Genomic DNA, 12,290 nt, shown 5'->3' with positions numbered 1-12,290 from the left:
TTCCTGTTGATCGTGGGAACCTAATTTAAAAGAAAAAAAAAATAAATAAATAAATAACAGAATTTGTGTAATATTTATAATTTCAGGACAAATGTTGTGATTAAAATATCATTGTCTTTTTCTGAAATATGTTTTATATTACCTTCTCCTGAATCAATTAAATCTGAGAGTTGTTCAATGATATTTTTAACAATTCCATCATTATCTTCAACTGGGAACGTACGCATAAGATAGCCTATAGAAATAAATGTTTATTATAAAACATTGTCAATATGATCTTATGAATTATTTTATATATATATATATATTAATAAGCTCACCGAGTAAACTAAATGGCTCGTAAATCGACAGATATTTTTTATTAATTATATTTGGCAACAAACGGTTTTGAATAATATTGGTATAGCTCCACGATATACCTTCCTTTTTTGCAAGCAATATAATAGCTGTTTTTAAACCAACAACGTCCACAATGGAATCACTTCTCGCTAATGAGAATGTATTATTTATATATTTTTTATTATTAATATTTTTTAATATTTCTATAACACAAGGAAAAGATTTAATACCTTACCTTCTAAAGATATCAATGATTCTTCAACTAGACTTTTAGTTAAGAAACTTCCTGCTTTATATTTATAATAAGTTGATAATAAATTTTTCAAAGCATATAACTGAGGAAAATTATTGGCCTGCACTGACATGATAAAATGTGCCATATATTTTGGTAATATATCTGAAATTTAACAATTTATCATTATATTATTTTTATTATGCCAAAATATATATATATACATATATATATATATATATATATACATATATATATATATATATATATATTTATATATACCAACCAATATTTTCTGTAAACTGTGGAAATATTTCTGGCCAACATGTCAATACTGTGTAAATAACTGGAATTGCGTGTAATCCTAAACAATATAAAGCATCGCAGCATAACATTCTAGCCTTTTCTCGATCCTTTTGTATCCGTGTTAGAACGATGTATAATCTTATAAGATTTTGTATCTGATGTAACTAAATGATTTAACAAAATTCTTTTATGATATAAACGATTCTATAAAACTTGGTAAAAGAAGTTGGCGAAAAAAAAAAGGAAGAAGAAGAAGAAGAAGAAGAAGAAAAAGAAAACCAACATAATTAATATTCACAATTGCATACCATTGGTGCATTATTCAATCTGAAGATTTTATATTCGATTCCTGCTTGTACCCATTTTATCACTGTGGGCAATCTTACTTCAAGATCAACTAATAATGTTACAATTTTTTGTTGAGTCATTGTCATCAATGGTGCCGGTGGTGTATAACTTTTATCTAAATTATTTTCTTTTCTTTCAAACATAAAGTCTACTATGCCCCTGTAATCAAACAATATAAAAATAATATAATCATAATTTTAATACCATTTAATTAATTCCATTTAATAAGGTAATAAAGAATTTCTATATAATATTATTTGTACGTACTTGGCAATAATACGAACGCTACATACGGAAGACAATTTATTAATAACATCTCTATGTATGGACATAGACCAATCAGTATCGTTCATGACTCTGTATAATTGTTTATTAACAAAATTATCTGAAATATATAAATAATATGTTAAAGTATAAAAATATTTCAAAGATAATTAAAATATATCAGCAAAATATCGTATAACAAAATACCTGTTTTTACGCATAATTGTTCTATTGTCTTCAATATTTTTTTGGAGTGCTTCGATTTTCTAGCATTTTGATTTTTTTTCAAATGATTTTGTAATAATGTAATAGGATTAATCAAATCATTATTAATATTTTTGTTATTCACTCTGTTATTCACGGAAGAAGATTCTTCTAAATCATTAATTATCATATTATGTGATTGAATCTCTAAGTCGTCATTAGGTATTATTGTGTTTGTTCGACCTTTAGATATTTCTAAATGTACCTCTTTATTTTCATTAATACCATCGATCAATGTATTTTCTTTTACTTCATTCATTGCCATTTCTAATTTATTTTGTTTTTGAACATTTACAGACACGCTAGAATGTTTCTCAATATTTTCTTCATATATAGGATTATTTAAGATCTTTTCTTTTTCCTGAAATTTTGTATTAATCTGTTGTATATTTGTATTAACGAATTTAGATCGTAACTTGGTTTCTTCTTTGCTACTTGTACTTTCGTCAATTCTAATTTTTATTGGTTTATTAATATTAAAAATGTTCGTTTGTTCTGTTTCTTGTGTAACTACATGTTTAGAATGCATTAGGATATTGAAGTTCTCTGCAGAATATATTTGTGGACATATTGTTATATCTTGAATTGATTTGTTAATTTCTTTCTTTGAGAATTTTTCAGACATATCATTGGAAATACTATCATCCTTTAGAGGACTAATTAATGGAAATACAGAAGAATGTAAACTTGCATCCTTTATAATTTTATCCTCTTCATCGGTAATAATTTTATGACATAATTCTAAATGAATATCGCCGTCTGATTTGATATTCTTTCTTTCGATTGTTACGTCAATATTAGAATCAGTTAATATATCCTTGTTTTGCATTTCTTTGGAGTCATCTATTGGTGTTATAATATTAGTAGAACATTCACCTTCTATATTTTTATTTACATCAGTCAATATATGACTCAAACTAGCATCAAATACAATATTTTCCTCAAATTCATCCACTGATTTCTCATTGCTATTAAATGAATCATCCGACATATCCTTAGTCCAATCTTTACATGTTGTTTTCAATTCGCCAAGACTTTCTCTTGTACTTTCTTTCATTTCATTATTTTTATTAGACACAATTATAGGTACACATTTATTCTGATCAGTATTCTTAATATTTACAATTCTTGGTTCATTTGAATTGAATATATCTAAATTAACTAGTGAATGAGATCGTAAATGTTTTAAATCCATTGAACTAGTATGAGTTTCATTTGAAGGAAATAAACGATTGGATTCCAGATTTTCTCTTTTTGTTAAATTACACTTTGTTTGAACATTTATGTCATTACTTTGAATTTCCATAGAATCAATTGTCTCTTCATCTGTTGATGTAAGATCTGATATATTCGTTTCCATCGTTTTAACAAATTCGTCATTTTCTTGATTTGCATCTAAATTTTCATTATATAATGCCGATACTTCCCGATTGTTTGTTTTCATTAGACGTTCTATACATTGTTTTTTTTGTGGTATAAAACATGTATTAGTTATCTGATCATCGGATCTATTATTCATTACTTTTTCAGTAGTATTATTTTTTGTATTTTCAATGACACACGTTCCATTATTTTCAATATTACAATTATCTTTATCATTTTTCTCGGGAGTTGACGAGTCTTTAATTAAATTAGATTGATTTAATTCTTTCTCAAATGTCTGCAATTTACGTTTACGATTTTTAATAATGATAGTATTTCCAGCGACACCAGGACTTGTACCATTAGAAGCGGTAGAAGTAGTAGAAATAGTAGAAGTATTACTAATATTGCCAATAATACTGCTAATAGAAGTAGCTATAGTAATAAAGCTATCATTTGTTTTGTCCTCATTTATAGAAGTTGAAGTTTCTATAGAAGATGGTACATTATCGATTATCTGTGACATATCTTTCATATGCGTGTGTTCAGTATTTTCAAATTCCTTGCTAAGAGGAATATTTATTTCTTTCTCGGTGTCAGATACATTAGAATTATTTACAGAAATACTTGCATTAGATGTAGAAGCTGTAATAGCAGTAGGGACTAGATCATTAATTATCATAATAGTATCCTTATCATTAGTACAAATAGTAATCTTACTTTTAGAAGAATCTTTACTTTTAAGGTCAAATGCTTCTACAATAAGTGGAGTATCACTTATTGATTTTCTTTTATTGATTACTGTTGGAGTAAAACAATCTTCGTTATTCAAACTACTTGAATTTGTTTCTTTCATAGAATTCAATATATTATCGTTTGGTGTTTGATACGTAATAGTTACAGAATTCTTCTCATCTTTTTTATTTATTATTCTTAATTGTTCCATTTTCGAACTAGAGAACAAAACGGTACCATTTACATTTTCTTCGATTACATTATTGCAGCATTTAATTTTTTCAACATTTATATCCCTTGAATCATCATTTAACATTATATCTTTGTTTATAGAATTGGATAAATTATCCAAATAATTATTCGACATAGAATTATCAATTTTCGTAGTTCGTTCCGTGCAAGATATTATTGAATCCACATTCCAAGCATTATTACGCATTGATAGATTTCGTTGTACTCGTTTAAGTTTGATCTTTTTCGAACTAAATTTACAAGTTTTAGGTTCGTATCTTCTCTTCTGAGGTTTATTACGTTTATTTGTATTTTTCTTCATGATATCTTTTATTCCATTCAAGAATGTAGAAATCATATTTAATGAAAAGTTTGGACTTAAAATTTCATTAGAATAATAATTTACGTATGGTGAATGTTGGAAACAATTTTTATCCAATTTCTTCCTTTGTTGAGATTGCTTTTCTACCTTTCTTTCTAATTTTTTCATCTTTTTTTTTAATTTTTCAAAATTATGCATTAAATTGTCAGAACTTGACGATCTGTTCATATTATTATTCTCTTTAATTGCACATGAAGTTTCGACTAAATCAGTTGATTCATTAATGTTATTTGAAAAAGATAAATTATTTGTTGAATTGGACAAAGGTTGTTCCTCTCTTACTGTATAAGAATCTTCAGAAGACAAAGATAACATTTTGGATAATTCAGATGATAAAGGTATTGAATTTAAATGTGAACTGTTATTATGAATATTTATATCTTCCAATGGATTTTGAACATTACGTCTTTTTTTATTGTTTGTCTGAAGGTCTTCATCTGAAAAAAAAAAAAACAAAAAAGAAATTGCGTACTTCGTTTTAAATATGTTCCAGTAAACAGTATAAAAAATAAAAAAAATAAAAAATAACAAACCTTTTTCAGGAGAAACTACAGATACAGAAACTGTAGAATGTGATCTTGTAGGCGATAAAAGTTTTGGAATAATTTCAGAATCTATACTCATAGCTTTGCAAATTTTCTGAGCTGGATTACATAATAATTTTTCACACTTATCACAAAACAAAGGATAAAGATGATCTTTATCCGCTCTAAAAGTCATATCTGTCATTGTACTCTTCTCATTTCGAGTATTAAGTTTTATATTGGCATTTTCATTGATTGTATTCACTGCGACATCTACCCTCGATATTGAATCTATAAAAATAAATAAGATCTAAATCCTTAAATGTGTTTAATCAATTTATATATGCATTGACAATAAATATATCTGAAGTACTAACTTTTCAAACAACAATATGTGCCTTTTTCTATTCCTTGTTGTTTCTTATTAATTTTCTCTCTCTTTATTGAATTATTAGTTTTATTAGAAATCTTCATTTGACGTTCCAATTCTTTGACTTTATCTGAGAATATAATTTAAAACATATAAAAAGATCTTATGCAAAAAAAAATATACTATTCCAATTAGATATATATATATATATATTATTATACTTTTACTTATCTAATACCTTGTAATAAAGTTTTTTCCATATCTATTTGAAGTCTTTCATCCATATATTTATCTTCTAATTCCTTCAATTTACATGTTAACTGTTGCAAATGCTGTTGATCCCCAGCAATTTTAGTTTCATGAGTTACTATAGTATTCGACAAAGATTGGATTTTTTTCTTATATTCTGTATTTTGCTAATAAAATAATATATAATATTCAATTATTATATATATATATATTAATACATCTTCTAAAATAAATTACTTACAAGTTCCAGTTTAATAACTTTTGCCAATGTTCCATTATAATTAGTCGTCATTTTTTTGGTTTCCTTTTGTGCTAAATCTAAATCTATTTTCAAGCGTTCACATTCTTTCAATTTATCATTGTATAGTTTAATTAATTCACTGAAAAATATATATTACATTTGGTTATATATAATGATAATAAAAAAAAAATATATATATACAAAAATAAATTATAAATATAAGTGATATAATGTTTAATTTTCATTGAACAAGACAACTTACTGTGATCTACAAACTTTTTGTTTTAGCATCAAATAAGACTTCTTCAATCTATCCAATTTATCATTATTATCCTGTAATCAAAGTATTTGATATATTCAAAAAAAAAAAATAATCTTATAATTTAAGGATAAGAATTAATTCAAATAAATTTTTATTCATACATATTCATATGTAATGAATTATATAAATATATAAATATATATATATATATAATTCATAAATCACATATATAAATATTTATATAAATAATCATTTATAAATAATATTTGTATGCGTATATTTATACGTACTTTTATTTGATAATAATAAATAATTTTATTCTGTATCATACTTCAAAAATTTTGTAAATTATATATAAAAAATATACATATATAGAGACAGTAATAAGAAAATAAACAAGTAAAATATTAAATAATAATATCATAATGTTGTTAAATTTTAGACAATAACAATATATCATAGACGGTATAACCTTGACTAAATCCTTTGTCACCTTTGAACTAAATGATATTGAAATAAACATAACATATTTAATACTTACAGTAGAATTTATGTTCTCCTTTAAGCTGTCGATTGTGTTATCCATTATATTCAAAATGACAAGTCAAATTAAAATAATTAATTCTCATCAGACTATACAAAACAAAAAGCACGTTTATGCGGCGTATCGGCACTCTCATATGCTTACTAGAATTAAATATTTCAACATTATCGATAGATCGATTATTTGCAAACAATATATCGATGTCGATTCGATAATGCGTGAATTTTAAATTTTTGCACAATTAAAAACTGCTTTCATTTAAAAAAAAAAAAAAAAAAAAAAGAAAAGATAAAAAATATTGTGTAAGTAAAATATAAGTCATACATGAAATAAACAACATTTTAAATTTAACACAAATAAAAAACAAATTAAAAAATATCAAATTGTTTAATAAAATTTGGCAATATCTACAAAATGTGAAATTTTAGATTCATAATGTATATATATCCATACAAATAAATACAAAGAACTCTTATAATTAAAACTAATTGTGTAAAATATTAATTTTTTATATACTTAATAAGCACCTCACATATTAAACCCTGTTCCTGAATTATTCGTAACATTCTCTTCATTTTGAGCATATATATATAATTGATAAAGATATATATATATATATACATACATACATATATATATATATATATCTTTATCAATTAATAGATTTATCTTCAAATGTAAAATTACATGTTTTATAGGAAACTAAATAAATCAGAGACTCTTATTTATGTTTATAATATTATAATTATGTTATAATCATATTTTTTTTTCTATGTAAATTTTTTCTAAAGTTCATCACAACTTTAATACATCACTGGAAATACCTTATATCTTCTATTTTTTTTCCTGTGCAAACAATTGTTAGCGAACTTAGTTTTGTTAATATATATGTATTTTTTTTCTTTTTCTTTTTTTTTTTTTTTTTTTTTTTTTTTATTTATTTATTATTATTATTATTATTATTATCATACATATTTCTAATTAAATATGGAGATCGAGTTAGAATCATTAACTTACACTTTCTCTTGTTACTTAGAATTTAAATCGTTCATGCTACTACTTTTTTCTTTGCGCGTTGTAAATGATATTGTTGGAATACTGACTAATGACAGTAGTGGCAGTTCTTTTATGCTAGATGATTTTTTCCTTTCAAATGTAGTTTTACTTTGAATTCTATGTAACTCGTTGTTTGACGATCGTTTATTTTTCGATGAAAATAAATTTACTGATTTAATCGGAGAAGAATTGGCACTATAACAAATAGATGTTGATAAACTTTTTAAATTACTAAGATTCGTAACATTTGTCGTTACCTTATCATGAACATTAGATTCTGTAAAATCATTTAATTTTGGCATACTATAATTATGTTTAATATCTTCTACATTGGTTTTGGTGTCACTTTGAGATTTTGAATTTCTTAAATCAATTTCTGAGATTCTATTTGGTAGGTACGTAGATGCATTTAAATTAACTACTTTTTCTGAACTTTTTACTGGTTCAACAAAATAATCTCTTTTAGTAATAGATTCCTTATATAAAGATTTAGTAATATCATTGATATATTTTGATCTTGTCTGAACTGAATTAATAAAATTATGACATAACGATTGCAAACTTATAGAACTTGATACCGATGGTACATCAATGGATGTTTTATTTGTTTCTACATCTGTAGATAGTTTTTTCAATAAATTCGATGTATGTTCAGTAGATTCTTCACTTTTCGAAGCATTACATTGTAAGTTATCTATAAAATGAATCGTATCGTTCTTATCTCTTAAATGCGTATCACATATTTCTTTTTTAAAGATCTCTCTTATCTTTCTGCCATCATTCTCAGAATCTTTATTATTAAATGGGGCAGAATTTAATTTTTCCATACTAGCTTGTAACTCTAGTTCCCATTGATTGGATGTAGCTTCGCTACCATCTACCGACCTTCGACCTAAATGCCCCGCACACGATATAATCTTAAAATCATTCTGAAATTAAAAGAATTATATATAAAAAATATAAATCTCAAACTACAGTTCGATAAAATTTTATTGAAAAAGGAAAAAAGAAAAAAGAAGAGAGAAGACTTCCTATACTAACATTATCTTGTTGGTGTTGAATATTTTTGCGATATTCATTATCTACATTAGAGATTATATTTTTATTATTTACTTTCTTAAAGTCCATTTTGTATTTTATATTATCTCCTGAAGTAATCAATTCTGCACCTACACCTGGTTCTCTAGGCCCATTAGCAAGAATATCTACAAAAAGGAGTAATAAAATATATGTTTGCCATCAACATATAATATTATGAACATAGGCAGCTTTTTTGTATCAATGATACCATTATCCTTTCTTTGTTGGTGTATTTGATTACTAATATCTTCTAAAATACGAAGACTCGAAGCATAATTATTCTTTGCATCTTTTATTGCTTTCTGCAAATATTCTACTCTTTCCTTTTGCGTTGTTAACATTTGATCACATTGAGCTTTCACCTCAAAGTATGGCCTTGACTTAATGATATAACGACGATATTTCTCTTCCAACTGAAATAACTTTTTTTCTGCGTCTTGAAATATCATTGCTTTTCTATGATGTTCTCTACCGCATTCTGCTTTTTGATTTTCTGCATCCATAACCTATACATTTATTTATTTAATATAACCTTATTATACTATATTAAAATATAAGAGATCCAACAATAAAAACTATTTTACTTTAATAGTTGCATGATTTAACATATCTTGCCAAGCTTGATCAAACTTCCATTCGTGCTGATGCGATGTAAACCTTATTTCGGCTAAAGCCACGGTTTCTTTAGCAGCCGCATGTATCTCGTTAGCTCTTTGAAATAATTGTGCCTGTTTCTGGCATTCCACCTAAACGAAATAAAATAAATATTAAAATAATTCTCTTTTATAAACGTAAATTAATCTACATTTATATTTTAACACTGACTTGTGCTAAATGAGCTACTTCCAAAGCTTCGTAATAACATCTTGCTTTTTCGATACATGTAATTCCTAATTTGTCTGCTATCTCTTTTAATCGCCTCGTTAATTCATTAAGCAATTGTCTAAACGCGGTATGTGCCTCCTATATTATAAAATATAATAGATTAAAAAAAAAAAAAAAAAAAAAAACAAATCAAAGATCTAAATATCTTATCCATTTAAAAACTCACATCTAATTCAGTCTCAAGTTTATTAATATCATCTGTTGCATTGTTTAAATTCTCCAACTCGATCTAAAAACAGAAGACTTATTATATCGTCAATCTTAAATGTTATTATATAGGGAAACAATTTTTGTCATTTATATATATATATACAAAATTACGTAATGATAGAAAATAATATTGAATTAGAATTAATTGAGATTAAGAATCGATTCAATTTTCTTAATAATTATATGTGATGAACGGGAGGGTAGAGGGAGGGGGGGAAGGAAACAAGACAAAACAAAAATATTGATAACTAGGCCATTGTACCAGGCAATAAAGTAGTACGGGCGTTACTTAAATGTCAAAAGTACATAACCTTTCTTTTTTGTATACATCAAATGTATATTGGCTTGGACATTAAAGAAATAAAATCGTAGAATATATAAATTAATAATCAAAAGTTTCAATAAATAATGTAATAATGTTACAAACGATTGTGATCAATGAGTCACCTGTATACGAGGATCTAAAGATCCTTCGGCGTCCTCCGCGACGACGTCCATAGTTCGCTTTTTGCAACATTTAATTAATGTCAGCTTAAAATCACATTGTTTTATTCATTATATTCATTAATACATACGCATATTATAAAGCTCTCAGTATACTTTTAACATTATTAATTTAATATTGAAATATATTTTCAACATTCAACGTAATTTTAGAAATCGGTATCATTCACATTTCGAACGACATCTACGCATAATAACTTAAGACAGGATATCCAATAGTTATCATCAGTACCAACCTTAACAAATACTAGCGTTATCATGAAATACGTCCACGTCAGATCTGTATGGTTGTTTTTATAACTTAACCTGAACGGTAGTTAATTCTGTTGAGAAAGAAAATAACATATACTCGATCAAAATCTCTTGTTTCTCTTTTGATATATAATTAAGGTATTTTTTTTTCTTTTTTTTTTCTTTTTTTTTTTTTTTCATTATACTAATCATTAAAAAGTTTCACAATTAAAGAAATCAATTATTTCTATATAAATATATATATATATTTTTATTAATATACGTGATCCTTTATTTACCGGTTTGTTACAGTGATTATTTACAAAGCAAAGTGTTTCAAAATGTATTGGACTCTATGGTTATTTATTATTGGATTTTTTGGAGTAGATAATACATTTGGACAAGGTCAAAGGGTTGCACCAGGTGTACCTCCTCAACATTATCAAGTTCAGCAGGTACATTTATTTCATTATTATGAAGAAACATATGGTATACAAAGGATGATGATTCATTGTTAGTCTTTCTTTTTTTTTCTTTTTTTTTTGGCATTTCGTCTGTCAGAACTTTTTTTATATATATATATATTTGTCATTGGAAAAAGAAAAAAAAAAAGTTATTTTATAAATTATATTTTTAAGAATATTTTTTACTTTTAATAGAATCTATTTCTTTTCTTTTAGCCTACTCAACAAATGCACCAAGTACCACAACAAATACAACAGGGTTCACAACAACAAGTAAAAATCGATAATTTAATATAATGTTAAAATATATAACGAATATAGATGTTTTTCATGAATTTTATTATAAAAAAATCAATTAGTTTTTCCATGTATTTTTAATTTGTAAATTTTATTTAATTTGATCTTTCATTTAATTCAATTATTCTATCAATATAACATATCAGCAAGTTCCAATACAACATGTGCCAGTTCATCAAGCACCTGTACAACAACAGATACCTGTTCAAGCTCCTATACAGCAACAACAAATACACAATCACAATCATCAACCTCAACAAATACTTAATGCTGCCAATATAGCTCAAGAAAAGGCGTAAGTAATAATAATTTTTAATTGATATTAATTTAAAGTGATATTTACAATTAAAGTGATATTTTTTTAGTCATATCGCAGAACATATGGAAGTTCCAATCGATACAAATAAAATGACAGAACAAGAATTGCAATTTCATTATTTTAAAATGCACGATTCAGATAACAACAACAAATTGGATGGATGTGAATTAATAAAATCTCTTATTCATTGGCATGGTAAGTATATAAAAATATAGAATTATATTTCTACATAAATTAAATTATTTTGTTAACGAATTTAATATTTATATATATATAGAACAAAGTAAACAGGATCCAGGAACACAAAATGCCGGAGATAAATTATTCCAGGACGATGAATTGGTTAACTTAATTGATCCAATTCTTGCCGTAGATGATATGAATAAGGATGGATACATAGATTATCCAGAATTCATACAAGCTCAGCAAAATGCTGCTGCTACTGGTCGACAGTAATTAAAATAACTTCATATTATGGAATTACAAAGAAAACAAGTCACACATTAAAATTATTATTTTATATAAAAATAATAAATTTTACATCATTGTTTCACCAGTTTTATTTGTTCAGACTTAATTGAATGCTTTTGC

General features: G+C 25.4%; 3 protein-coding genes across 8 annotated transcripts in view; 1 reads left to right on the top strand and 2 right to left on the bottom strand.

Moving 5' to 3' along the window:
- Window positions 1-6,797, bottom strand: part of LOC118444028 (uncharacterized) — a 7,548-nt gene extending 751 nt beyond the window's left edge. The window contains exons 1-14 of one of the 2 annotated variants that reach the window (XM_035871834.2): window positions 6,651-6,797; window positions 6,110-6,180; window positions 5,848-5,986; window positions 5,596-5,773; window positions 5,365-5,487; window positions 4,997-5,278; window positions 1,697-4,900; window positions 1,493-1,610; window positions 1,186-1,384; window positions 858-1,041; window positions 575-736; window positions 321-488; window positions 143-235; window positions 1-20 (exon numbers count right to left, since the gene is read on the bottom strand). The exon at window positions 1-20 is cut by the window's left edge and continues 751 nt beyond it. In XM_035871834.2, coding sequence (XP_035727727.2) covers window positions 1-20; window positions 143-235; window positions 321-488; window positions 575-736; window positions 858-1,041; window positions 1,186-1,384; window positions 1,493-1,610; window positions 1,697-4,900; window positions 4,997-5,278; window positions 5,365-5,487; window positions 5,596-5,773; window positions 5,848-5,986; window positions 6,110-6,180; window positions 6,651-6,695 — 4,986 coding nt within the window. In that variant the 5' untranslated portion in view covers window positions 6,696-6,797. Of the gene's footprint in view, window positions 21-142; window positions 236-320; window positions 489-574; window positions 737-857; window positions 1,042-1,185; window positions 1,385-1,492; window positions 1,611-1,696; window positions 4,901-4,996; window positions 5,298-5,364; window positions 5,488-5,595; window positions 5,774-5,847; window positions 5,987-6,109; window positions 6,181-6,650 lie in introns of those variants that run through there. The other variant, XM_035871845.2, reaches the window with a different exon arrangement.
- Window positions 6,798-7,404: 607 nt separating this feature from the next.
- On the bottom strand, window positions 7,405-10,589 carry LOC118444050 (SH3 domain-binding protein 5). Of its 3 annotated transcripts, none has more exons than XM_035871903.2 (8): window positions 10,460-10,589; window positions 10,332-10,388; window positions 9,841-9,903; window positions 9,615-9,752; window positions 9,374-9,535; window positions 8,998-9,295; window positions 8,751-8,914; window positions 7,405-8,638 (listed from the first exon to the last, which is right to left on the bottom strand). In XM_035871903.2, exons 2-8 carry the CDS (start codon window positions 10,380-10,382, stop codon window positions 7,682-7,684), a joined length of 1,833 nt encoding a protein of 610 aa, XP_035727796.1. In that variant the 5' UTR covers window positions 10,383-10,388; window positions 10,460-10,589; the 3' UTR covers window positions 7,405-7,681. The 3 variants fall into 3 exon arrangements, with proteins under 3 accessions (XP_035727796.1, XP_035727789.1, XP_035727804.1); XM_035871911.2 differs by having other exon boundaries at window positions 7,739-7,904; window positions 7,967-8,638; window positions 10,332-10,575; XM_035871896.2 differs by having other exon boundaries at window positions 7,406-8,638; window positions 10,332-10,576.
- On the top strand, window positions 10,572-12,257 carry LOC118444075 (lymphotoxin beta receptor inhibitor). Of its 3 annotated transcripts, none has more exons than XM_085654845.1 (6): window positions 10,572-10,701; window positions 10,932-11,074; window positions 11,300-11,356; window positions 11,527-11,675; window positions 11,746-11,894; window positions 11,977-12,257. In XM_085654845.1, exons 2-6 carry the CDS (start codon window positions 10,961-10,963, stop codon window positions 12,153-12,155), a joined length of 648 nt encoding a protein of 215 aa, XP_085510971.1. In that variant the 5' UTR covers window positions 10,572-10,701; window positions 10,932-10,960; the 3' UTR covers window positions 12,156-12,257. The 3 variants fall into 3 exon arrangements, with proteins under 3 accessions (XP_085510971.1, XP_035727830.1, XP_035727843.1); XM_035871937.2 differs by having other exon boundaries at window positions 10,621-10,778; XM_035871950.2 differs by lacking the exon at window positions 10,572-10,701 and having other exon boundaries at window positions 10,950-11,074; window positions 11,279-11,356.
- The last annotated feature ends 33 nt before the right edge of the window (window positions 12,258-12,290 follow it).

The sequence above is a fragment of the Vespa mandarinia genome, chromosome 2 (assembly GCF_050613455.1).
Source record: "Vespa mandarinia isolate Hongniang chromosome 2, ASM5061345v1, whole genome shotgun sequence".
Taxonomy (NCBI): domain Eukaryota; kingdom Metazoa; phylum Arthropoda; class Insecta; order Hymenoptera; family Vespidae; genus Vespa; species Vespa mandarinia.
This window is presented reverse-complemented; position numbering and strand designations above follow the sequence as displayed.